The sequence below is a fragment of the Mesoplodon bidens genome (genome assembly GCF_964165515.1).
Source record: "Mesoplodon bidens genome assembly, chromosome: 15".
In the NCBI taxonomy this organism is placed as follows: domain Eukaryota; kingdom Metazoa; phylum Chordata; class Mammalia; order Artiodactyla; family Ziphiidae; genus Mesoplodon; species Mesoplodon bidens.
In genome coordinates this window covers 26489233-26514014 of record NC_138171.1, presented here as the reverse complement: position 1 = coordinate 26514014, position 24782 = coordinate 26489233, and the positions used below count along the sequence as shown (strand labels likewise).

General features: G+C 53.4%; 1 protein-coding gene across 1 annotated transcript in view; it reads right to left on the bottom strand.

The window, feature by feature from the left end:
• NOL4L (nucleolar protein 4 like) overlaps positions 1-24782 on the bottom strand; it is a gene marked incomplete at its 5' end in the record, with an annotated part of 130731 nt that overhangs the window by 75937 nt on the left and 30012 nt on the right. The window contains one exon of the mRNA XM_081256553.1: positions 3200-3355. Within this exon, the coding sequence (XP_081112679.1) occupies positions 3200-3355 (156 nt within the window). The remainder of the gene's footprint in view (positions 1-3199; positions 3356-24782) is intronic.

Below are 24782 nucleotides of genomic sequence, written 5' to 3'. Positions count from 1 at the left end.
AAGAGGAAGGAAGCAAAGGGGATCACCCTAATTCAGATGGGTGCAGACACCAGAAACACCCCTTGAAAAAGGACCAGTCCTCTATGTGGCTTCAGGGAACTTTGTAGAACCCACACCCCTGCCTTGGCAAGACTCCCTGGGATCCTCTGGACCTCAGGTCATGCTGCATCAGAAGCAAAGTAAGGCAAGGGCTTCTTGCCCAAGATGGGACGGGACTCCCCTGTATTGTCCATCGTAAACGGCCATCTACCCCTGGCTCAGAGACCTCCAGTTTCAGAAAGCTCATTACCTGCCCTCTCTGATCCCTAGAAAGTCCTTTTCCCACTGAAGAAGGTGCCTCCTTTAATGCCCTGAACAAGCCTGCCCATCTCCCTTCCAGTCTCCAGCTCCCTCAGGCACCCCAGGCCTGTAAGAATCCGGAAGGTCCCAGGTGTCCCCAGAGACAGCAAGGCAGTCCCAGGATTCACGTTTGGTAAAGCACACACAGGCAGGTCCAAACGCCCCTCCTAAGGGCCTGATGCAAAGCCCGCAGCGCCAGGCTGTGCCCCTCTGGACCCATCAGCACGGAGCTTCCTTGGGGGTGGGGGGGGCGGGTCTCTTTCCACAGGCATGGATGGGGCTGAAGAGCCAGGCTTAGGTTGAGGAGAATGGGAGCAGGTGAAAAGAGGACAAAAGCATGCGGGCACCACCCCATCCCCCCAAAAGGAAAAGGGTGGCAATGAGAAGGGTGACAGATGGAGAAGAGGGGGGAAGGGAGAGGAGGCACACGGGGGAGGAAGGGGGTACAGCGGCCCCCCTGGCCTCACACCCACTGCAGGAGGGCCTGGCCTGCTCCCTCAGCCTTGGCCCTGCTGCTGAAATTCCAGCTCTGCACGCAGCCCAGCTGGCTCGCTGCCAGTCATGTGCCAGCTCCAGGCTGGGCAGCGGGAAGTGGGGCACGCGGCGGGCATATGGACGAGAAGCCAGGAAGCGCAGAGCCAAGGGCTGGACGTCCGCTTGGCCCAGAGACGCAGAGCCTGGCGGGTGCAGCCAGCCCCGCCCTCTCCGCAGCACAGAGCTAGAAGACCCCAGCCTTCGTAAACACCCAGGAAGTGCCTGAGGGTGAGACTTGGGGCTGGGCACCCTGGGGACCAGGGAAATCATGAGGTCTGGTTGGTCCAAGACTGTCTACTTTGACAAGCAAGTCAGTGGACCCCACTAGCTGGCCATAGGAGGTTTGTAGAGAGGTGGCATGTGTGGTGGTCAGGGTGTGGGCTCTGGGACAGCTGCCTGGCTCTGAACATCAGCTGGATGACCTCAAGCCAGGTTTAATCATCTCTCTGAGCCTCGTTTTCCTCATCTGTAAAATGGGGGTAACAGTAGCACCTGCTTCATCCTGTGATGGCTCAGAGAGCTGGTGGGGGGGACGTGCTGAGCGCAGAGCCTGGTACGTGCCGGCTCCCAGCGAGGCAAATTCAATGCTGAGAAAGTGTGCGGGGTTGCATCAGTACCAAGGGGCCCACACAGGCCCCAGCTCGGGTATCCCTCCCTTCATTTATGACCCTCTGGTGGAAATACCCTCAGAACTCCCTTCCCACAAGCCGTTGCCCAACGCACAAGTGCTGAGAAGCAGGACAGGTCGGGGCAGATAGTACAATCATCTCCTGCTTCCCTCAGCCTGACCGCTCATCTCTCTTGAGGTCCTTGTCATGTGGGTCCATCCTTAAGACTCATTTAGAGCAAAGGCCATCTTCTGAGGACAAGGACAAACCAGATTATTGGATTTTTTTTTTTAAAAAGTCAGGGGCTTCCCTGGTGGTGCAGTGGTTGAGAGTCCGCCAGCTGATGCAGGGGACACGGGTTCATGCCCGGGTCTGGGAAGATCCCATATGCAGCGGAGCGGCGGGGCCCGTGAGCCATGGCCGCTGAGCCTGCGCATCCGGAGCCTGTGCTCCGCAATGGGAGAGGCCACAGCAGTGAGAGGCCCGCGTACCGCACAAAAAAAATAAATAAATAAATCAGGCCATATAGGGAAATTATAGACTTATACAGGCCACCTCCGCTGCACTCCGAGGCTATTTATAAAAGAACTTGGAGGGTTTGCATCCGCTTTGGGTGAGGTAGCCCCATCACAGAGGGGCAGGTCTCTAGGAAGCCAGAGAGAAAGTCAACACAGAGCTGACTGCCACTAGAGTGCTGTGTGACCTTAGGGCGGTAGCCTAACTCTCTGGGTCTCAGTTTCCTCAACGTGAAATGGGCCACAGCACCTCTGTCACAGGACTGCTGTGAGGCTTGAATGAACATAAAGTGCTTGGCTTTACTGGTTTAGTGGTGGGTGCCAGACAAGTGGTTCAGAGCTGTGCATGAGCCACGGCAATGGGGGTCCATGGGGGGGCAGGACCAGAACCCAGCAGGCCCCTCCCGCTCTGGCCACCATCCCCTCCACTGCCCCCGTGTGTGAGGTCTCCCGCCCTAGGTTGCCGCCTCTGCTCTCTCCTGCCTACCCAAAGCTTAGATTGCTAGCTCACCTGCCACCTTCTCCATGAAGTCCCCCTGGCTTAGCATTGAAAGTTGGTCTCTGGAGGGGCCTTTGCTGAACGACCAGGCGTACCTGGGTTCTTGTTCCCTCGAAGCTAGTCTTGGACACATTTCTGTTTCTCGTATCTTGGTTTTGCTCTCAGCCTCCCCACCCCAAATCGAACTGTGCTTTCCTAGAGGGTGGGGCCCAGGTCCTCAGACTTCCCCTGGGGAACTTCCAGCACTGACTTCACAGGGTCGTAGGGGGCTGAATGAATTCACACATTGGGAGTATTCAGGACAGGCCTGGCACACAGTAAATGCCATGGAAGCATTTGCTCTGATGATTATTATTATCTAGCCACTCCACCCCCAACTGCGGCCCCAGGCTGGGGCTGGGGGGATGGAGTGAAGCAGAAACCAGGAAGAGGAGGGCTTTCCTCCTTCCCTCATCCCTCTCCTTCCCTCCCTCTCACTCCCTTCAACCTGCTTCTCCTTTGTACTCAGACCACAGAGCCCGCCCCCTCACCCCATGAGCCATCTCTGGCTGCCATGCCCTTGCCCTGTGCCCCCCTGGGTCCCCAAAGGCTGTTTCATCACGCCTCAGCTCCCTGCCCCACCCCCCTGCCCAACATGTGCGGAGCCCATGGCCTCCTGCCAAGGCCTGGGGCTGCCAGCAGAGGCAAAGAGACAGAAATCTCACCGCTCGGTAGGTTTTCTTCTGCCCAGCGTGCTTGGGGGCTTTGCCTGGCTCCGCTGAGCTCTCCACATGCATCGAGTAGATGATGTCAAAGAAATCTTCCACCACAGCGACCCGCTTCAGAGAGATGCCCTCCGGCTCCGACAGGCCATCTGCCCCCTGCGACAGGGTGGACAAGCTGTGTTAGTGTCAGGGATGATGGCAGGGTGAGAGGTGGGCCCTGTGGCTGGGCAGTGGGTCAGGGGCAGGGACACCGCTGCTCGGTGACCCCATAAGGCCTCCGATGGTAGGTCTGGGGGGCTGGGGGACAGGAGCCTGCTGAGAGGGCCCTAGGGAGGGGGCTTCCAGAGTCAAGGGTGGCTGCTGCTACTAAATCTGCCAGAAACAATGGGCAGAGAAAAACAACAAATTAAAAAACCAAGAGCCACCATGTTCACAATTTCAGACAGATTGTGCCAGACTCAGAAGGGAGCTTTCGAATCACACACTGTGCCAAGACCATCCTGGAAGTCTCTGGGGAGGGGGGCGGTGCTAAATAGATGCGGCCCCATCAAGAGCTCCCCAATTAGCAGTAACCTTTCGCTGTGGTCTTGGGCTAGGGTCCCAGGGAAACAGCTCGGATCACCTGGGTGACTCCTGCCTCGCCCTGGCCTTTCAGAAAAGCTTTTCACCGCTGCCCACCTCCCCACTCCAGCAGCTGAGCGCCAGCAACAGCACTCGGGCTCTTTGTGTGTGTGGAGATGTAGAAAATAACAGACACAAGGCCACGTGGAGGTGGCAGGGCCACATGAGTGGGGTGACCGTGGACCCCCCGAGCCTCTTATTGGGCTGGCACGAGTGCTGTCAGCTGGCCCCAAAAAGGTGTGCCAGGATCTCAGGGACACTGGGCTTTCAGCCATCATGTCCCGAAGTGGAGACTTGGAGGGCTCTGGGGGTTTCAAAGAGGAAAAGCAAGCAGTGTTTGGGAGGGGGGATTTGGGAAAAGGAGGCAGACTCTTCTCTACAAGTGCTCAAAACACAAATCTCCAAGACAATTCTTCCCCAAAAGATCCCACTCAAGAATGCTGGCTCTTTGGAGGGGGAAAGGGGGTGTTCTTCTGGGGGCTCACAGCTGTCTCCCCAGCACTGAGCACAATGCCTGGCACATAGTAGGCTCAATAAACAGCTGCTGAATGACTGGGTGGTTATAAGCGGCAGCCGGGCAGGGTAGCTTAGACACACACTTCTCCAGTTTCAATGGGGCCCCATCATTTAAGCGGCTGTGTGACCCTGAGCAGGTATTTTGCTTTTCTGAGCCTCAGGTCCTTTACCTAGAAGATCGGCATAACAGAAGCATCTTTCCCATGAGCTGCTGAGAGGAGTAAATGAAATGTGTGTGCGGCACTTAGCACCAAGCCTGGCCACAGAAACTGCTGGATAAATATTGTCATTAAGAAGTGCTTTGCCGATTGCCAAGCTTCCCCCAGCCAGGACAGGGCTGAACATCGCGACAAGCCTGGGAGACCATTAGGGTCAGGACCTGCCTGTGGGATGGTGGCTGGTAAGGGTCAGAGCTGGCTCAGGACTTTGGTCTTTGTCGTCTGAGGAGAATCGAGGGCACACTGGATGGGACACTCACTCACAATACATTCTGGGCACAGGCAGGGTTTGCTTTTATCCAGCAACTTTCTCAACGTGCCATGACAGGATAGCAGGGCTATCTCTTTGCCAGTGGCCCACTCGAGAGCAGGTGGGAAAGGAAGGGCATCTGGGACGTAGGGACCAAACCCTAGGGCTAGTGGGCAGCGTCCATGAGTGATGACCCTGGGTGGTGACCTCACTGGCCCTGCATCCATTGCAATGGGGACTTCTCAGCAGGTACCTGGGTGGGGTGTGTGTGTGTGTGTGTGCGCGCGTGCACGCGCGCCTGTGTAGGAAGAGCAGCTTGCTGGTCCTGCTTGCTGTGAGATTGTAGGCAAACTCTTCAACCTCCCTGAGCTTCACTTATGAGATGAGCTGTAAAATTCCATGACTGCTATTCTTAAACCCTCTTAGAAGTTACTGTTATCTCTGTCTTGAGGGTATCTGAAGTCCCCCTCTGAAGTCCTGGGCTCATCAGTGACTAATTCATTAGCTGACTTGTAACTACCAGCATTTTGGAGATCTTCAAATACTGCCGTGACAGAGCTGCACGGGACAAATATTATGACAGGTCAGTTACAGTACACTTCTAACCAGAGGTTCACATTGGCAAAAACAAACAAAAGAAACTTAAGAATGAAAATACAACTGGGGGGCTTCCCTGGTGGTGCAGTGGTTGAGAGTCCGCCTGCCGATGCAGGGGACACGGGTTTGTGCCCCGGTCTGGGAAGATCCCACATGCCGCGGAGCGGCTGGGCCCGTGAGCCATGGCCGCTGAGCCTGCGTGTCCGGAGCCTGTGCTCCGCAACGGGAGAGGCCACAGCAGTGAGAGGCCCGCGTACCGCAAAAAGAAAAGAAAAGAAAAAAAAAATACAACTGGGTTTCTATTTCTTGAGCGGGGGTGGGTTCAGTTTATAAAAAGCCATTGATCTGAACACTTACAATTTGTGTACTTTTCTCTGTGTCTGTTATACTTAATTTTAAAAAGTATATTTTTTAGAAATATAATGGGGTGGGTAGTTCCAGATTTCAATAATCTGAGTCCCAGAGGCATAATGATGGGTTTCGCTGCTTACAAGTGAATAGACCTCTCTGCTCATAAAATTATTTCAGGCCAGAACACAGATACTTCTGGAAAAAGTTGATAAAATTTGATGAGAAGGAAGAGAGAAAGAAGACAATCTGATGAAAGATAATATTTTAGATAAGTGAGATGGAAAGTGCCCCCTAACCAGCTTGGTGACCTTGGGCAGGTCACTTCTTCACCTCTTAAAACTCAGTTTCCTGGGCTTCCCTGGTGGCGCAGTGGTTAAGAATCCACCTGCCAATGCAGGGGACACGGGTTCGAGCCCTGGTCCGGGAAGATCCCACATGCCGCGGAGCAACTAAGCCCATGCACCACAACTACTGAGCACTCTAGAGCCCGCAAGCCACAACTACTGAAGGCTGCATGCCACAACTACTGAAGCCTGCACGCCTAGAGCCCGTGCTCCACAACGAGAGAAGCCACCGCAGTGAGAAGCCCGCGTGCCGCAACTAAGAGTAGCCCCCACTCACTGCAACTAGAGAAAGCCCGTGCACAGCAACGAAGACCCAATGCAGCCAAAAATAAATTAATTAATTTAAAAAAAACTCAGTTTCCTCTCACCTGTAAAATGAGCCTAAAAAGTCCTAGTTGGATGTTCTAAGGCTCAGGTAAGAACGTAAGTCAGGCATCTGCCACATAGAGGCTTGTAAATGGTCATTTCTTCCCTTCAGACCCACTGCGTTTGGACATTTTGTGTTTAGGAATCTGTTCTTTATCTCCTGTCCCTCTGATCCATTCAGGTTACAGAAGGGGTCCCCCGAGGTAATAACCACCATCAGAAGAGATGCAGAATCTTATGCAAAATAACATGCTAAGGCTGTCACTCACACTCGGAATAAGCTTTCCTAAAGTCAAGGTATAACTAACGAACTCAGATTAAACAGCAAAACTGCCCAGTGCCTGGCCTGCCTTGGTCCCAGCCTCCCACCTCCATTCACAGGCAGACGCGGGTAACCAACAGCTTTGTACCTGGCCCAATGTGACCATAAAATTAACCCAGAGAAACTCTTCAGGGATGCTCCCTCTTTAAAAATGGATTGTGCTCTCCTGTGCTGTTCAAACCTGGGTCCTGTAATCAGTCTATCTCAACTGCAGAGATGTACACAGGAAAGGAGAGGGCCCGTAGCAACCAGAGTTCAAACCACACAAGGTCTGCAGAGCCACACCTTGAACTGTCCTCTGGTGAGCTGTGGCCACCTGGACACCATGTGTACTACACCCTGAGGGTGGAACACCAGGATATCTGTGTGGCCTTCAAGGAGAACCCTGGGAAGAGAACAAAGGGATCGCACGGCAGTCACGTGCCGCAGACATCTCTGCCATGCCCTGCATCCACAGAGGTAAAAACTTTCATGCTAAATGCTGCAGGACAGGCGTGCCTTTCCTAGCCGAGAATCCAGACGCAGTACTACAATGCTTGAGCTGCTAACTGGGGAGCGGGCAGCACCTTCCGCATAGCCTGGGGATGCCTCTGCCAACCACCTCTGCTTTGTACCCAAGTTAGCTTAGTCTGATCCACAGCCCTAAGCAAGCTGGGCCCTGGGTTGACAAAGGAAGCTCACTTCATTTACAGGCTGGATAAAGAGTGGGGCTGGAGCCTCTTGGCTATTCCCCACTTCCTGGGAATGCCAACCAGGAGTGATGGAATGGAACCCTGCAGCACCCCATGGGAAAAGCCATGAAAAACACATGGTCAGTTGTGCAGGACCGACCTCTGGGGCCTTCCTGTGTGGGGAAGAATATTGCCATGGTAACTTACTACATCCTTTTGAAACAGCTAACTCCAAAACAGCCAGCCAGACTTGGGCCAACAAAACCAGACACGGCAATGGTTGTCAAAAACTCATGGAGTGGGACTTCCCTGGTGGCGCAGAGGTTAAGAATCTGCCCGTCAACGCAGGGGATACAGGTTCGAGCCCTGGTCCGGGAAGATCCCACGTGCCACGGAGCAACTAAGCCTGTGCACCACAACTACTGAGCCTGCGCTCCAGAGCCCGCTCGCCTACGGCCCGTGCTCCGCGATGAGAAGCCACAGCAATGAGAAGTCTGCACACCGCAACAAAGAGTAGCCCCTGCTCACCACAACTAAAGAAAGTCAGCGCGCAGCAACAGACCCAACACGGCCAAAAATAAATCAAAAAAAAAAAATTTCATGGAGCTACAAACTTTCTTGGATATTACCATCTTCCTTAAAACCAGCCCATCTGGGTTCCAAACTAAAGGCCAGGTTGCAAGTCATTGAGGAAACCACCAAATGTCTACTTAAGCAAGGCTGGTATTTCAGAATATTTATAACAATGGTTCACAAAGTGTGGTCCCTAGGCATCACCTGGGAACTTGTTAGAAATGCAATTCTCAGGTTCCACCTCAGACCTACCAAATCTGACACTCTGAGGATTTTAATAGACCCCCCCCCAGATGATTCTAATGCATGAGAGATTTGGGGAACTGCTGATTAGAATGTCTCTGTGATTGAGACAGGGAGGTAACTAGTAAGGAAACTGGCATTGGATAATGAATATAAACACGTTCTGGGACTTCCCTGGTGGTCCAGTGGTTAAGACTCCATGTTCCCAATGCAGGGGGTCCGAGTTCAATCCCTGGTCAGGGAACTAGATCCCGCATGCCGCAACTAAAAATTCCACATGCCACAATGAAGATCCCGCAGGTGGCACAGCCAAATAAATAAATAAATATTTTTTAAAAAAGAATAAACATGTTCAGTGCTGCCAGGCCTAATATATTAATATTTTCTTCTCCAGTGAAGGCCCATTTTCCTAATGGTGGGAAGAAAAGAATCTTATTGGACAACATTAGTATGAATTCAAAACACCTACCCAGAGACTTAATGTGGATTACAGATAGAAAGAGCGGGAGTGCCCAGCATCCTGACATCTGATTTTTAAGTCCTCCCTGGTAAAATTAATTAATACTTAAGCAGGTCATCCCTTGATGGGTCTTTTTCTGGCTTCCTCAGTTTCCTCAAATGATCTGAATGCTCGGCACAAAGACTGCTGTGCCCAGGACTGCAAACCTAGGAGAGAGACGAGCATATCTTCCCAGGCCCTGCCTGGGTGGCCTCGCGGGCTGTTGTTGGGAATCATCCCTCAGGTGAGCTCCTGAATCTGACTGAGTCTTGCCTGTCTTCCCACTAAGCCAATTAAACGAACTCCTGCCCTTGATGGCAGGTGAGGTCCAATTGCTAATGGATTGCAGTTCTGTCATCTCCACTGGAACTTCCAAGTCACTTGCTGGTAATAAGTTATACACTTATCAAAGTGGGCTCACCGTTTCAGGCCACCGGGGTGCCGTTTAGTGCACCGCCATCACTATAGTAGTGGCATATGCCTTCCAGCAACGAAGTGTCCATGATTAAGAGAATGAGGCTAAACAGTGGGGACATTTCTCAATTGGGTTCCTAAGGTAGAGGAAGAAACCATGCAAACAGTCCTTAGGATGAGCCCTTTTGGTGCAGCTCTCGACAAAGTAAAAATCAACGAGATTGGGCTTCCCTGGTGGCACAGTGGTTAAGAATCCGCCTGCCAATGCAGGAGACACGGGTTCGAGCCCTGGTCTGGGAGGATCCCACATGCCTCGGAGCAGCAAAGCCCGTGTGCCACAACTACTGAGCCTGTCCTCTGGAGCCCGTGTGCCACAACTAGTGAGCCCACGTGCTACAACTACTGAAGCCCGTGCGCCTGGAGCCTGTGCTCCGCAACGGGAGAGGCCACTGCAATGAGAAGCACACGCACCGTAACGAAGAGTAGACCCCACTCGCCGCAACTAGAGAAAGCCCGCGCATGGCAACAAAGACCCAACGCAGCCAAAAATAAATAAATAAATAAAATTATTTTTTTAAAAAATCAACGAGATTGCTGTCAGAGGAGAAAGTCAGTGAGCAGAACCCACTCCTGGGGAAACACACCTTTGGCTACCACTTGTTTGGGACCCTAGGACTTCAGGGGGTTGATTGCACAGGCAACTGTGAAGATGCTGCTCCATCCCATCAGGGCCAGCCAGATTATAGGCAAAAGCTACTGCAAACGCTATTAGCTGCATGTTCCTCCCAACTTCTGGAACTGTGACTATTCCTCCCGTGCCCCAAACCACACTTTAATAAATTCAGGCAGGACCAAGGTTTTGGAAATGGGGGTAGCAGTTTTGGGGGGTTCCCACAAAGTCTCATTCCAACTACTGGTAGGGCTGAAAGAAGACCCAAGGGGAGAAGTCATCTTCCAGCACAGGGTGCTCAGAGGGAAAGGAAAATGGTGGAGATGAAATTTAAAAAGCAAACTAAATGGAGAGAACGAAAAGAACAGAAAACCAGAATGAAGACCTTCACCCAAATATCCAGAAATTCTTTGCTCAGAATCCCCAAGAGAAGCCGGTCACAGTTTGTAAAGGGCACTCAGATGACTGAGAGGGGCCGTTACTTTAACGGGACAAGGACAGTATTTGAATTTCTCCCCATTATGAACACTACTTACTGCAGACTGGAAACCAAAACCAAAAGCAGAAAACTCCAAGATAAAGATTCACAGCAGAATTTTCGGACCCATGATTGCACTGAGCTCTGTAGGCCTGGATGGGGCGGAGGGATGAGACCACCCCCCCATAAATAAATAAGTACACAAACAAGGCGTGGAGGGCTTAATGTTGCCTCTTCTCTACCCCTGTGCACAATCTCCAACTGTTAGTGCAGAGCCGCCACCGCATCGCACCTGCCATCTGGAACAGGCCTCATATATTCCAAGGCTTCCTTTCTGCTTCGCTGAACCTCCATCTTCTTTCAAATCACGCCGGGTACCGAAATGCACACCCCGGGGCCACAAGGCAAGGTGCTGGGGATCAGCCCCCAAACAACAGCACTACCTTTGAGGGATGCCATATCCTTCAAGCAGCTCTGAATGTTTTCCTTTTTCCTTTTTTTTTTTTCTTTTTGGTTTTGTTAACTGTGGGATGTCTGGAAAGGGTGAACCGGGAAGGATCGGGAAGAGAAAGGGGTGTAGTGGGCCAAAGTGTCCCCCTCTTGGCAGGAGAGGGGCAATGACCCTGGTTTAAGGGATGGAGGGAGGGAGTAGCTAAGGCACTCTCAAGCAGGATAGGGTAGGGCCTGGGGGATAGGAATTCTGGCCTGGGCGTGCCAGGAGGGCGCAGGTGCTCTAGGTGAAGTCACAGGCCAGAGGACAATGAGCCCTGACCCTGGGCCTTAGTTTCCTCCTGTGCAGAGATGACACGATACGCTACGCGCAGTGCCTTTCGCCACCTCACAGGAAGGTTGTGGGAACCCAAAGGATGCACAAATAGCCCCCACCCTGGGCGAGATATCCATAAATAACCGCGGTCACCGCTACTATGGAGGGGCGCGCTCCAGGATTCTGGGCACCCGCCTCCCTCGAGCGCCGCGGCCAAGGGCAGGGGAGTGGGGTCGCTGAGGTGGGGGTGAGGCGGAAGGGGGCGGCCCTGAGTTAAGCAGACCCAGCGGGCGGGTCCCTTCGGGGCCGCGGCGGGCGGCCGGGGCGCGCTAACGAGCGGGGCCCCAGGTGCGGGCCCCACCCCAGACTTGGGGGGAGGAGGAGGGGCTGGAGGGGGAGGGGGAGGGGAAAGGCCCGCGCTAATGACTGTTGACAGCGCGCGCTGGGACTGGCCGAGCCGCGCGCGCCACTGACAGCTGCTCCGGCGGGGAGCGGGGGGACGGGGGTGAGGCTACTCGCGCTCCCCCCACGGCGCACGCGCGTGCGCCTCGGCGAGGAGGGGCCGAGATGAGCGCGCGCGCCGGGCCCGGGTTCGGAGGGCCTGCTGGAGCGGCTCGCGCGGGCTCCTCGCGGGCAGGCAGGTAATGAGAGTAACCATGGCAACCCACCAGAGGAAGTGTATTCTGCAGGAGACGTTAATCCCCTCTCCCCGGAGCTGGGACAGCCTGACTTTCCATTCTCACACAGTAATTAGATACCAGCTGTCAGTGCAGGGGGGACGGCTCCGCGGCTGCAGCCCGGCTGGGGGGGCTCACAAAGAGGGCGGGGGGGGCGGGGAGGAACGCGGGGAGGAGGGCGTTAAAGACACAGGGGCGCTTTCCGGCGGGTAGGCCGGGGTGGCGCGCCTCCCCCAGTCTCCGGCCTCGAGGCGCGCTCCCGCTCACCTGGAGACCCCGCCCGCGCGGGGCCCCGCCCACTCGACACGCACCTGCTGCGCGCGCGCGCCCGCCCGCCGGCCCCTGCGTTCCCCCTTATTCGACCCCGCCTCCCCACTCTCCGCGCACCTGCTCCGCTCCCCGCCCTCCTGGGACGCTGCCCACCTGTCCTTTGTGCGGGGCGGTACCATTCGATCTGCCCAGCTCTCCTTCAGGGAGCGCCCGCTATGTGCCAGGCTCCGTGCCAAGCCTGATCTGTGTAATCCTCACAGACCCTCTGCGGTAGGCGCCTCTGCTGTTCCCCGCCCAGGGCGCAGCGGGGTGTGGCCATTTGCCCAGGGTCACGCAGACTTGAACTCCCATCCCGATGCCCATTTAACCACCAAGCTGCAGCGCCTCCCCATCGCGTCCACATCCGTTATAGCTCCAGGGGCCTCCCAACCGCCCAGGGAGACAAAACAATCACGCTGGTGGCTGGCATCGTGGTGCACTTAATGTGTGCCAAGCATTCACTGCCTCATTTCACTTTCCCAGCAGCCCTGGGAGGATTATTACCCCCATCTTATAGATGAGGAAACTGAGGCACAGAAAATGGAAGTGATTGTCCACAGGCATGGAGAACAGAGTGGAAGAGCTGGATTCAAACCCAGGCGCTCAGACCCCAGGATCCATGCTGTCAGCTACCGGCACTATTAACTCCACCCCGAGGTTCCTGGTGTCAGCAATCCAGCCCAGGCCCTCTCCTTTCACCCTTCAGCCCACCCACATCCTGTCCCAGCATCAGTGAGGAGCTGCCTCTCTTAGCCATACCTGAGAAATAGAAGAAGTTCCTAGGCCTAAAGCCACTGCCACGTCCCTAATTTCTGCCAGACCTCCCAGAAACCCTGGCTCTCAGTGAGGCTAGCCACTCAGAAATCATTGTAGGCCAGCCTCCCCATTTCCCAGGTAGGGGAACCAAGACCACCAAGGTGAAAGGCTAGCCCAAGGAGGAGATGGCCTCGTGGAGCCTTCTGCGGGGAGTTCAGTCCCCGCAGACCCAGCTATGCCTCCTGCCCCCCCACCCCACAGTCAGGTCTGGGGGGGCACGCCAAGGAGGGGCAGGAAGTACTGAGAAGCAGAGCGGGCTCCTGTCCCCAGTGGCGGCGGGTGTCTGGGGCAGGAGGAGGCTATCTGATCCCTTCCCCACTGCCCCGGCCATGACCTCCTCCCTCCCTCCATCTCTCCCTCCTCTCTCATGGCCAGGGGAGCCAGCACCCTGGGCTGCAGCTGAGAACCCAGCGTTCCCCAACCCGGCCCACATTCCTGTGGGAGGAGGAGTAGGGGGGGCATTGGGCCAAGGGCTTTAGGGACGGGGCACCCCTAGGGCTGCCCCACCCTGCCTGGGCCAAGGCCGGGCTGTCTCCAACCTCACCATTTCCTGCCTCCGCTCTCCGCATCTCTCAGTAGCAGAGCTGCCTAAATTTGGCTCCAGGAGGGAATGGGGGAGGTGGCAGCAGGCGGGTGCTGTCAGAGGCCAGGGCGCAGCTCCCTGTCTAGCCGGCTGGCATTTTTGCTGTCTGGAGGAGGGCAGGGGGGCCCAGCAGCCCTCTCGGGGAAAGGGCGATGTTCGTACCTTCTGACGTGAACTGAGTAATGTGCAAACGACATGCAAACCAAGCTTCAAATCATCATCTCAGCCAGGGAACAGCTTGGGTGCTGCTTTTGGGATGAGAACAGAAGGACCAGTGGCCCACTCCCCAGGGCTCCAGTGGGCGCTGAGGGTGGGTACAGGGTGTCCAGGGCTGGGAGCTGGGAGACTCCGTTTCTTGCTGGGTGGAGCTTCAGGGCTTTAGATCAGTGGCTGGATGCTCTGGGTCCCAGCCTAAGGGCAGGGCCATGGCTTTCTCTGCCTGCTCTGGCACAGTGCTTGGCACACCCTGTTACATGGTTAAGCACATGAGTTTGTAGCCACCCTGTCTAGGTTTGAACCTTGGGTCTCTACTGGCCAACTCAGTGAATTCATCAGCAGCATACCCAGGCAAACAGCTCATGTAATTGGCATCCCTTTTAGGACTTCCCTTCCCTAGAAGGTGGGCACAGGGGCATGGCCCAAAAGAACATGGGCTTTGGAATCAGACCTGGATTCCAGGTCTGGCTTAGCCAGTGAGGCTCTGTGGGTCTCACGCCCTCCTCTGGGAAATGGGTTCAGGATCTCACGCTCAGCTGTGATGTCCACGTGAGGGCCTGCACACTCCAGAAGTCTTCTCACCAACATGGTCTCACTGCTCTCTGCATTCATTCAACTACCTTCTCTGTCCTGGTCCCATCTCCCCTCTCCTCTTTGCTCTCTGTCTTGGTTTTTCTCTCGTCTTGTAGATTTCTTGCCGTCTCTCCCCTCCCGTTCTCTCCACTTGTCTCGGTGACCTCAGGGAAGCCACTGCCTCTCCCAGTCTCAGTCTGCACATTTGCTGCATGGGGTAATGGGAGGTGGATGATGAGCTCTGTCTGGGGTCTAGGGCCCAGGAGGAACTTGATGGGTGGCAGCACTTCGTAAGGCCCATTTATATCCCAAATGACCAGGAGGGGTGGGCTGTGCCCCCAGCTCTATCAGGTATGGGGTGTTGGGGCCCCACTTCTCGGTAACTCTGTTTAACCCCAGATAACTGCTCTCCTGCCCCTCGGCCAGGGCTGATATGAGCTGAATCCAACTTCCTGCCACCCAAAAGCCACTTCCTGCCAAACTCAAGCTGATACCAGAAGAACTTGTTTTCTGTGCACAGAGCAGTCCCGCTGGGGCGGCCACCCGCCTGCCCCGGGTGTGAACATTTTTTCCATCTGCAGGTCTGCCTGGTGGGGCTGGGCGGGGGAGGATGGGGACTCTGCCCTCCTCACCTCTGAACCTGCCTGTCCTGCCCTGCCATAGCCTCCGGGCCTGCCACAGCCCAGGAAGGGTGCCAAGTGGCCCTTTGGGCCCAGACAGACACGTGTAGGCAGCCATACACAGTCTGACACAGCCACACACACAGCCGGTCTGACAGTCCTCACAGCCACCGGGCGTTTGGGTGAAGACTCTGGGAGACAAGTGTGTGACCCTGTCAGACAGCAGTCACACACACTCAAGAGTCACAGACAAGCGCACACGGAGACAGTACACCCAGTCACAGTCACTCACACACATGCACACGGAGCTCCCCACACTTGCCCAGCGTGCCCCTTCCAGATGTATTCACTAATTCAACAAACACTCTCTGAAGGCCTGCTCTGTGCCAAGCCCTGGGCTAACCCAGAGTAAAAGCTATTGGAATAGTAACACATAAGTAGCTGACCTGTGCTGTTCCCTCAGTTTCCTTACCTGTGAAATGGGGAGAACAGCCCTGCCCCATAGGTCTGTTGGGAGGATTAATGAGCTAATTCATGCAAGGCCCTGGTCCCCATCTGGCCCGTAGACAGCACCGTCTAAGTTAGGCTATCTTAGTTAACCAGGAGCTTCCTGTGCCCAGCTCCTCTGAGATCTTACATACCTTATCGCCCCGAGTCCTGGCCCAAGCCCCCCGCGGCTCAGGTCCTCATTCCCATTTCCACAGATGAGGAAGCTGAAGCTCAGGGAAGAGGCCCACAGGTCCTCAGGGTGCCCCCATGACCTCCTCTCCTGCCGCATCACTCTGCTGCCGCAGCCTGCCTCACTACCTGCCTCGCCACACAGCCACTGTTGCCTCTGCCTGGAATGGCCTTGCCACTTGCTCTTGGTGTGACCGGCTCCTTCTGACCTGCCTACTTCCCCAGCTCCTCCCCAAAGCCCAGGCAGCCCCTGTTCACTTCCCTCAGAACACTCATCACCTATGGAGCACTGGACCCCCCACTGGCCCTTAAGGGCCAAGAGTCAGAACCACTTGGTCCATCCTCTGGCACCTAGTAGGTGCTCAACAATTTCGGGACTAAATGAAGAAACGAAGGGGCCTGCCCCTCACACCTACTGAGGACAGAGCCTGGAGCCACGCCAGGACACCTGAAGCTGGAGCTCACTCCTGTGCTATCTTGCTTCTCACACCACCAGCACTTCATAGCATGTCAATGAATGAATGAATGAATGAAACCAAGTTTTCGGGATCCCGGTCCAGTGCTCTCTGGGCAAAACCTCCTTCACTTCCTGGCAGCGCGGACAGGAGCCAAGCTCCAGCCGCTTCGGATGGTGGCGGGGATGACGGGCCGCCCGAAGCCTGCTGTCAGGAGCTCGTCTGGCCACAGCCGCCAGCAGGGAAGACCAGCTGGCGGTGCAGGGTCCATCGGCCCAGGCCTGGAATCTGAGCCGCCCTGAGAGGCCCAGCTTCTCTCCAGGCCCCCACAAACTGGCCTTTGTTTCCCAGGCCGGCCAAGACCCAGCAGCCTGGGTTTTCTCTCTGCCTGCGGCACCCGCACTGAGCTGGCGGGGTAAATGGGCCAGCCTCCCCTCTGTCCGGGCCCAGGATGTCGCTTCAGGACTAAATGGAGATGTAATTTTCTATACAAATCCATGACAATTTAGATGGAGTGATTGTAATTGGCTTTTCAATGGGGGTTTTGTCCAGTGCTGGTGGCTAGAACTGGGTGGCCTGTTTGAGGCAGGCTCCATTTAAATGACAATAAAGCAATAATATTGAGGACTTGTACAGTGCCCAGAGCCCCTCCTGGGCCCAAGTGGAGCCTCATGTTTATGGATCTGGTCCTTCCCTGGGGCTGTCTGGACAACCGGGTCGGGGTGGGGGCACGGAGCCCGGGAGAGGGGCTATTCCAGACATAAAGGCTCCGGGGCAGCCGGGGCGGGGTCGCAGGTCCACTGGCTTCCCTGCTGCACACTCATCACACACCCACTGACTAGTGCCGGCCGAGGGCTGGCTGCTATTCCAGGTGCTGGGGGTGCCGAGAGCCAGAGAACCCTCCCGGGCAGGTCAGAGGCAGGAGGGAACAGTGGCTAGCTAGCACAACATGAGGCTGGATGGAGAGCATGACCCAGAGCCAGATGGCATGGGTTCAAATCCTACCGCGCTCCTTACTAGCATCCTGGGCTTTGGCAAGTTACTTAACCTCTCTGTGCCTCCGTTCCACCAGCCATAAAATACAGTTGCAAAGTCCCTGTGAGGACGAAACACCTGTCGAGGGCTCAGCACAGCGCCTGGCGGGCGGAAGGGGCTGTCGGTAAGTTACCGCCTTGTTTGTTAAAACTCCAGCTCTGGTGTCAGACTTGCCGGGGGGCAACCGTGAGCTTGTGACTTAACCTCTTTCAACCTCCACCGGCTTCCCTTTAAGGTGGGGCTTTTAGGAGAGCCAACCCCACAGGGTGGTGGGGAGAGGATGCAGGAAGTGCTTGGCTCAGTGAACGTTAGCTCTCACTTGCAGTGATGCTTTTTGGCCTTGAGGAGCTTCCCATTCCGTGATAATTATACTGTTGGGTGTGGGAGACAGAAAGGGAAGGAGAGAAAGCTCACAGGAAGCCAGGACAGAGCTGTCTGTGCTGGCAGGGGCTGCACTGGGAGGGAATGATCTGGAGGGGCCTCAGGAACAGGGTGGGGCTGCAGGCTGTGTTAAGGAAGGAAGGCTTCACAGAGGAGGTGACATTTGGGCTGGGCCTTGAAGGATGAGTGGCGGGGTTTTGCCAACATAGGACGGATCCCAGTGCCAGGCACCGTGGCTAGAGTCACAGGCAGACCCTGTAGCCCTGCCTCCTGAGCACGTGTTTCGTACCTGTGGGGGTGGCTGTGGGGGGGAGATAAAGGCAGGCGGTCAGGGAGACCCTCTTGAAGGAGAGATGCTGAGAGCATGTAGGAAGGGAAACAGCCTGTTCAAAGGCCCACAGGTGGGAAGGCGGATGGCGTCTTAGGCTTTGGTGAGTGGACAGTGGGGAAACTGCAAAACATGGCTGGAGGGACTGGACAGGGGCCGTGGGTTTACTCACAGTGAAGTAGGTGGCCACAGAGGGGTTTTAAGCAGGCGGGTAACACCATCCACATTACATTTTTAAAGGATCCCTCCAGCTGCTTGTGGAAAATGGGCTGAAGAGAGGAAGGGGTAAGAGGGAGACCTTGGAGAAGCGGGCGAGTCACTGGAGGGAGGGAAGTGGATGGATCCACAAAATAGCAGGTGCTCGGTAACTGCTGGCTGGATGATGGGCAAGCAGAGCATGGTGAGGTGCTGGGTGCAGCTGGCACATAAGCAGGATTGGGGAAAGGAGATGAGAGAAGAGAGGTGAGGGCCGCCTCCCACCTCCCCTTGCAAGGCTAAGGCTCTGGGGCTTTTTCCTGAAGGCAGCAGGAGAGCCAGTATGGGTTTTTCTCCAGGCAGAGAAAGACCATGCTGTGATTTGTGCTTTGGAAAGATCATTCTGCTGCAGGGTGGAAGGGTGGGAGGTGGTGGGTGGGCGAGGCTGGAGGGAAGGAGGCAGGGAGGGAGAGGGGTTGGTGAGGGCTCAGAGGCCTCAACAGGCATCCTAGCCATCCCTCTACTCCAAGAGCAACAAACTTCCTCTTCAGCAAGGTCTAAAATCTAGTCCTGGGTGACAGAGTTGTCAATGCAGAGTTGGGATCCGACCCCAGGGCTGTTCTCTTTTATTATCATTCCCATTCTGCTGATGAGGAAACCAAGGCTCCGAGAGCCTGAGTCACTCATCTAAGGAGACAGAGCTAGGAACTGAGATCCAGGCTCAGACCCAGGCAGTCTGATTTCAGACCCATGCACCAGAGGTCCTAACCTGTATGTGGGGGGCAGAGGTTTATTACAATTTTGAATTTATTGCTAATACTTAAAAGTTGGGAAATTTCATGGAAAAAGAAAACCCGAACTTTGTACAGAACCTCCTGATGTTGATAGCCCCAGGACCCAGTCCTTAAACCTCATCCATCTAGCGGCTCCCAGGTTTACACCTCCAGCCTGGGCCTCTGCTCTGCATCCATTCAGCCGAATGGACATGTCTGAAAGCAAGTGCGTGTCTAGGGCCCCTGTAGAGGGCCAGGGAAAGGCATCTATCTATTCGTGCATCCATTCATTCATTCAAGCATTTGGACCACCGCCACCCCCTCCAATGCCCGGCCATCGCCACCAAATCTCCTCCACCAGAAGCCTCCTCCATCTCCACTTACTCAGGCCAAATACCCAGGAGTCATCCTTGAGTCCTCCCTCTCTCTCTCACATCCCCCCATGCCCATCTCACCCAACAGCAAATCCTGTTGGCTCCACCTTAAACTTTAACCAGAATCCAACTGCATTCCACCACTTTCCCTGCTCCTGACTTCCTGTCCCGGGACCCGCGGGGCTTCAGGGAGAAGCACGTGCTGGCACTGGAGAGCCCTGGGGCCCTCCCCTCTGGGTCTCAGTCTCTTCATCTGTAGGAAGGGTGGGATACAGCAGGTCATATTGACTCCCGTTATCCTCTTGTCCAGATTTTGGAGCCGGGAAGAGCCTGGTTCACAAGACATTTCATGTTAAACTCCTAATTCCTTTCTGGCCTGGGCAGGACACAGGTGGGACAAAGGAATAGAGTGTGAGTGTCTGAGACAATGACAATCTTGACTTTCAACACCCTGGGGTGGGTTAGGAGCCCCTGGAGTGGAGGACATCGTGCTCACCACTGACCAGTCCCCAATATCTGCTGGAGCCTAGCACCGAGTAGGTGCTCAGGAAACATTTGTTGAATGAATAAATGAATGAATGAACCTTCCTGGCCCTCCAAAGGTACCCTGGGCATTCACTCAATTTCAGAGGGCCTTGATTTTCCCATCTGAGAAATAGGTAGAGTAACCTAATGCCACTGCCTTCCTTCTATGCAACAACTAACAGGTACTGAGTGCCTGCTGTGTGCCAGGCACATATTATCTCATTTATGCTTCACTGTAATTCCAAGAAGTAGGAAGAACTCCCTTTTATGATTGAGGAAACTGAGGCCCAGAGAGGTTAAGTGACATGACCAAAGTCACACAGTGCATAAGTGGCTGAGCCAGAGACCATTCCAGGCAGCCTGGACCTAGAACTCTCATTCTTTTTTTTTGTTTGGCCGCACTGCGAGCAGCTTGCAGGATCTTAGTTCCCCAGCCAGGGATTGAACCTGCGCCCTTGGCAGTGAAAGCACAGAGTTCTAACCCCTGGACCACCAGGGAATTACCTAGAACTCTCATTCTTAAACACTGTTCCAGGCTACCCTTCAAGAAGAAATGAGGTCTGGGGAAGCCTGCCCCAAGGAGGCAGCCCACAACTTTATAGATGGGGATATGCTGAGCAGGGCTGCCAACTCGACAGTCCTTCCATGGCTCCCATTTAATACCAGTGAAATAAAACCCAAATACCCACATCTGGACTCAAGGCCCCTGGAAGGAGCTCCAGCTGCATCTTCTCCTTCCATAGGCCGGCCCCAGCGCAAATGTGATACTCCAGCCATGCTGGCTGCTTCTCTTCCCCATCAGCCTGGGGCTGTCCTGCCTCTGTGCCTGGACACACCCTGTCCCCTCTATGTAGAATGCCACCCCCTGGCTCCTGGGCCGTCTTTCCTCCAAGTTTCATTCAAATGTCCTTCTCTCTCCTTCCTCCCTTTGAAGACTTCCCTGACCCCCAGCCGTATTTCTTATCTTCGATTTCCTGAAGCACTTCGCCAGCAAGGATAACATAGTTAATGCGTCTCCATATGCCAGTACGTACTATTAAGAATGCCACTTTACAGATGAGAAAATCGAGGCACCGAGAGGAGAAGTAAGTTGCCCAAAGTAACATGGGATGGAGTCAAGATTGAACCAACACCGGCCTGACCCAAAGCTAGATTGCCAAGCCCTGAGTCAGACCACGTTTCCTGAAGTCTGTCTTTGAGTCTTAGCTGCCTTACCAGGAGGGATGCAGCCTGAGGGCAGAGGCTACTTCTCACCCATCTTGGCACCCCTGGCTCCTAGGACAGTGCCAGGCATACAGTAGGTGCTCATTCAAGATTCCCTAGTGACTGAACAGTGTTTGCCTTCTGCATGAGTAAATGTGGTCTTAGAAACAGATTTTCCAGGCACCACATGCTGAATTTGTGTTCTTCTGGCAGTTATTTCGGAAGGCGTTTGAGGCACTGTGAAGGCATAGGAGCTGGATAGGATGGTGGAAAGTGAGTCAGGGTCAGAAGTCAGACAGACCATGTGACCTTAGATCACTGTAGAGTGGGGATTTTAATTCAGACCTTCAGGGTCATTGTGAGGGTATACACAGCGCCAGTATATAGTGAGCGTTCAATACATAGTAATCATGATTATTAATTAACAATACATATTCTAGACATTGCTGCCAGGAGTGGAAGGCAATCTGGCATCATCTACCAAGGACCAAAAGCACATGCCTGTGGACCCAGCCATTCTACTCCTTGGTAAAAACTCACATGTGTCTGAAATGGCCATCTGCGTTCAGGGAGGTTCACTGAGGTCTTGTTGTGAGAACATAATGCTGGAAACAACTTCAATGTCCATCGACAGAGGACTAGGCAAATAAATTGTGGTACATCCATAAACTCGAATACTACGCAGCTATAAAAAAGAATGAGAAAGTTCTTTATGTTCTGACATACTCATACGCTGACAGCACACAGATCTACTGTTTTATGGGAAAACAACCTGAAGAATGTAAGAGCTAAAACTATAAAACTCTGAGAAGAAAGCATAAGGATAAATCTCTGTGACCTTGGAGGAGGCAATGAAGATGACACTATAACACAAGCAAAAAAAAAATTAGACAAACTGGATCTCATCAAAGTTAAAAACTTTTGTCCTTCAGTGGACACCAGCAAGAAAGTGAAAAGACAACCCACAGGCTGGACGTAAATATTTGCAAATCATATATCTGATAAGGGACTTGTATCTAGAATATAGAAAGAACTCATAACTCAATAATAAAACAAATAATGCAATTAAAAATCAGTCGAAGAATCTGAATAGACATTTCTCCAAAGAAGCTATACAAACAGCCAATAAGCACATGAAAAGATGCTAAACATCATTAGCCATCAGGAAAATGCAAATCAAAACCACAATCAGGGCTTCCCTGGTGGCGCAGTGGTTGAGAGTCCACCTGCCGATGCAGGGGACATGGGTTCATGCCCCGGTCCGGGAAGGTCCCACATGCCGCAGAGCGGCTGGGCCCGTGAGCCATGGCCGCTGGGCCTGCACGTCTGGAGCCTGTGCTCTGCAACGGGAGAGCCCACAACAGTCACAGGCCCACGTACCGCAAAAAAAAAAAAACACAATCAGGAGACTCCCCTGGTGGTCCAGTGGGAAAGAATCCACTTTCCAATGCAGGGGAGGCAGGTTCGATCCCTGGTCCAGGAAGATCCCACATGCCACGGAGCAACTAAGCCCGAGCGCCACAACTACTGAGCTTGCGTGCCTCAACTAGAGAGCCTGTGTGCCACAAACTACAGAGCCCATGCACCACAACTAGAGAGAGAAAGCCCGCAGGCCACAACTACAAAGAAGCCCGTGTGCCGCAACAAAGAGCCTGCGTGCCACAATGAAAGATCCCACGTGCTGCAACTAGGACCTGACGCAGCCAAAAAAAAAAAAAAAGAAAAGAAAAACAACCCACAATCAGATACTATTTCACACCCACTGGGATGACTCGAATCAAAACGACAGATAATAATAAGTGTTGATGAGGATGTGGGAATATTGGAAGCCTCCTACCCTGCTGGTAGGATTGTAAAATGGTGCAATGATTTTGGAAAACAGTCTGGCAGTTTCTCAAAAGGTTAAACATAGAATTACCCTATGATCCAGCAATTTCGTTCCTAGGTAGAAGAGAATTGAAAACATATGTCCACACAGAAACTTGCACGTGACTGTTCATAGCAGCATTATTCATAATAGCTAAAATCTGGAAACAACCCAAATGTCCATCAACTGTTGAACAGATAAACAAAATGTGGTATATCCATACAATGGAATATTATTCAGTAATAAAAAGGAAAGAAGTATATGCTACAGCATGGACAAACCTTGAAAAAATTATACTAAGTGAAAGAAGTCAGGCACAAAAGTCAGGCACATATCGTATGATTCCATTTATAGGAAATGTCCAGAGAAGGCAAATCTACAGTGAAAGAAGTAGTTTCCTAGGGCTGGGGAAGGAGGTCTAGGGGAGTGGAGAGTGACTGCTCTTGGGTGGGGGGTTTCTTTTGGGGGTGATGAAAATGTTCTAAAATTGATTGTGGTGACGCTTGCACAATTCTGAATATACCAAACAACCACTGAGTTGTATTTTAAATAGGTGAATTGTATGGTATGCGAAGTATATCTCAATAAAGCTATTGTAAGAACAAAAAGCAACCTACAGAACAGCGTACAACTTATTTTGTGTAAAAATAGAAACAAACCCCAGAAATACATGTGCATATGTGCTTATACATATGTATAAAACATCTCTGGAAGGAAACCAGAGAAATAATAGTGGCTGCCCCTGCGGAGGGGAACTGGGTGGCTAGGAGGGAGAATTGTTTTTTCACTGTACACTGGTACCTGATGAATTTTTTTTTTAATAATGAGATTTTATTACCATTTCAAAATGTTATACTTAAAAAAAAAAACCAAACCAGTGGTTTATAACTGGCCCTCAGCCAGAGGGTGGGTTGGGCGAGGCAGCTCTGAAACACAGGAGGTGGTGAGAGAAACCCAACTTTACAGTTTTCCAAGCCTTGCTAACATCCATCGTCTTTTTTATTCCTCACGCAAGCCCTGTCAGAGGGTTTCAGCACAAACCCTGTTTCCAACAGCAAATCCTGTGGGTCTTCCTTCAAAAAAAGTATAGAATTTGTCCATTTCTCACCCTCTGCAGGCACCCTTCTGGCTCAGGCCACCATCCCCTTCCACCTGGCTGCCCTGGATCAAGGCACCGGCCTTCTCCCAGCTTCCACTCTCTCCAGTCTGTACTCCACATGGATCTGCCCTTGGCTCCCACCACTCACCCCCACAGCCTGGGCTGTAGCCCACTGGCCTCCTCACGGTTCCTCAGACTTACCAGGTACTTCCTTCCTCAGGGCCTTTGCACTTGCTCTGCTCTCTACCTAGAATACTTTCCCACCAGATATGCACCTGAAGGCTCCCTCACCTCTGGACAGTTCTCTGCTCCAATGTTTCCTCATAAAGAGGCCTTCCCAGACCTCCCTATCTTCTTTCCCTGCTTTATTTTTCTGTACAGGACTGACATATTTAATATTTACATTTACTTGCCTGTGATCTGTCTCCCCACCCTCAATTTTGGCTCCATGAAAGGTAGGCTTCTGTTTCTTTCCCCAGCACCTAGAACCATGCACATTGTAGGAGCTCAAAAATATTTGTTGAAATAAAACTGGGGGCTTCCCTGGTGGCGCAGTGGTTGAGAGTCCGCCTGCCGATGCAGGGGACACGGGTTCGTGACCCGGTTCGGGAAGATCCCACATGCCGCGGAGTGGCTGGGCCCGTGAGCCATGGCTGCTGAGCCTGCACGTCCAGAGCCTGTGCTCCACAACGGGAGAGGCCACAACAGTGAGAGGCCCGCGTACCGCAAAGAAAAAGAACAACAAAAAAAAAACCTGGGTCCTAAGAAACTGTCACAGACCAGAGGAGCACAGGGAGATATGAGGACTAAATGTAATGTGGTCTCTTGATTGGGATCCTAAAACAGGAAACGAAAGTTAGGGAAAAACTAGTGAAATCTGAAAAAAAAAAAAGTGTGAGCTTAGTTAATAGTGATGTACCCATGTTGGTTCCTTAGTTTTAACAAACATACCATAATAGTGTCAAATGTTAGCAAGG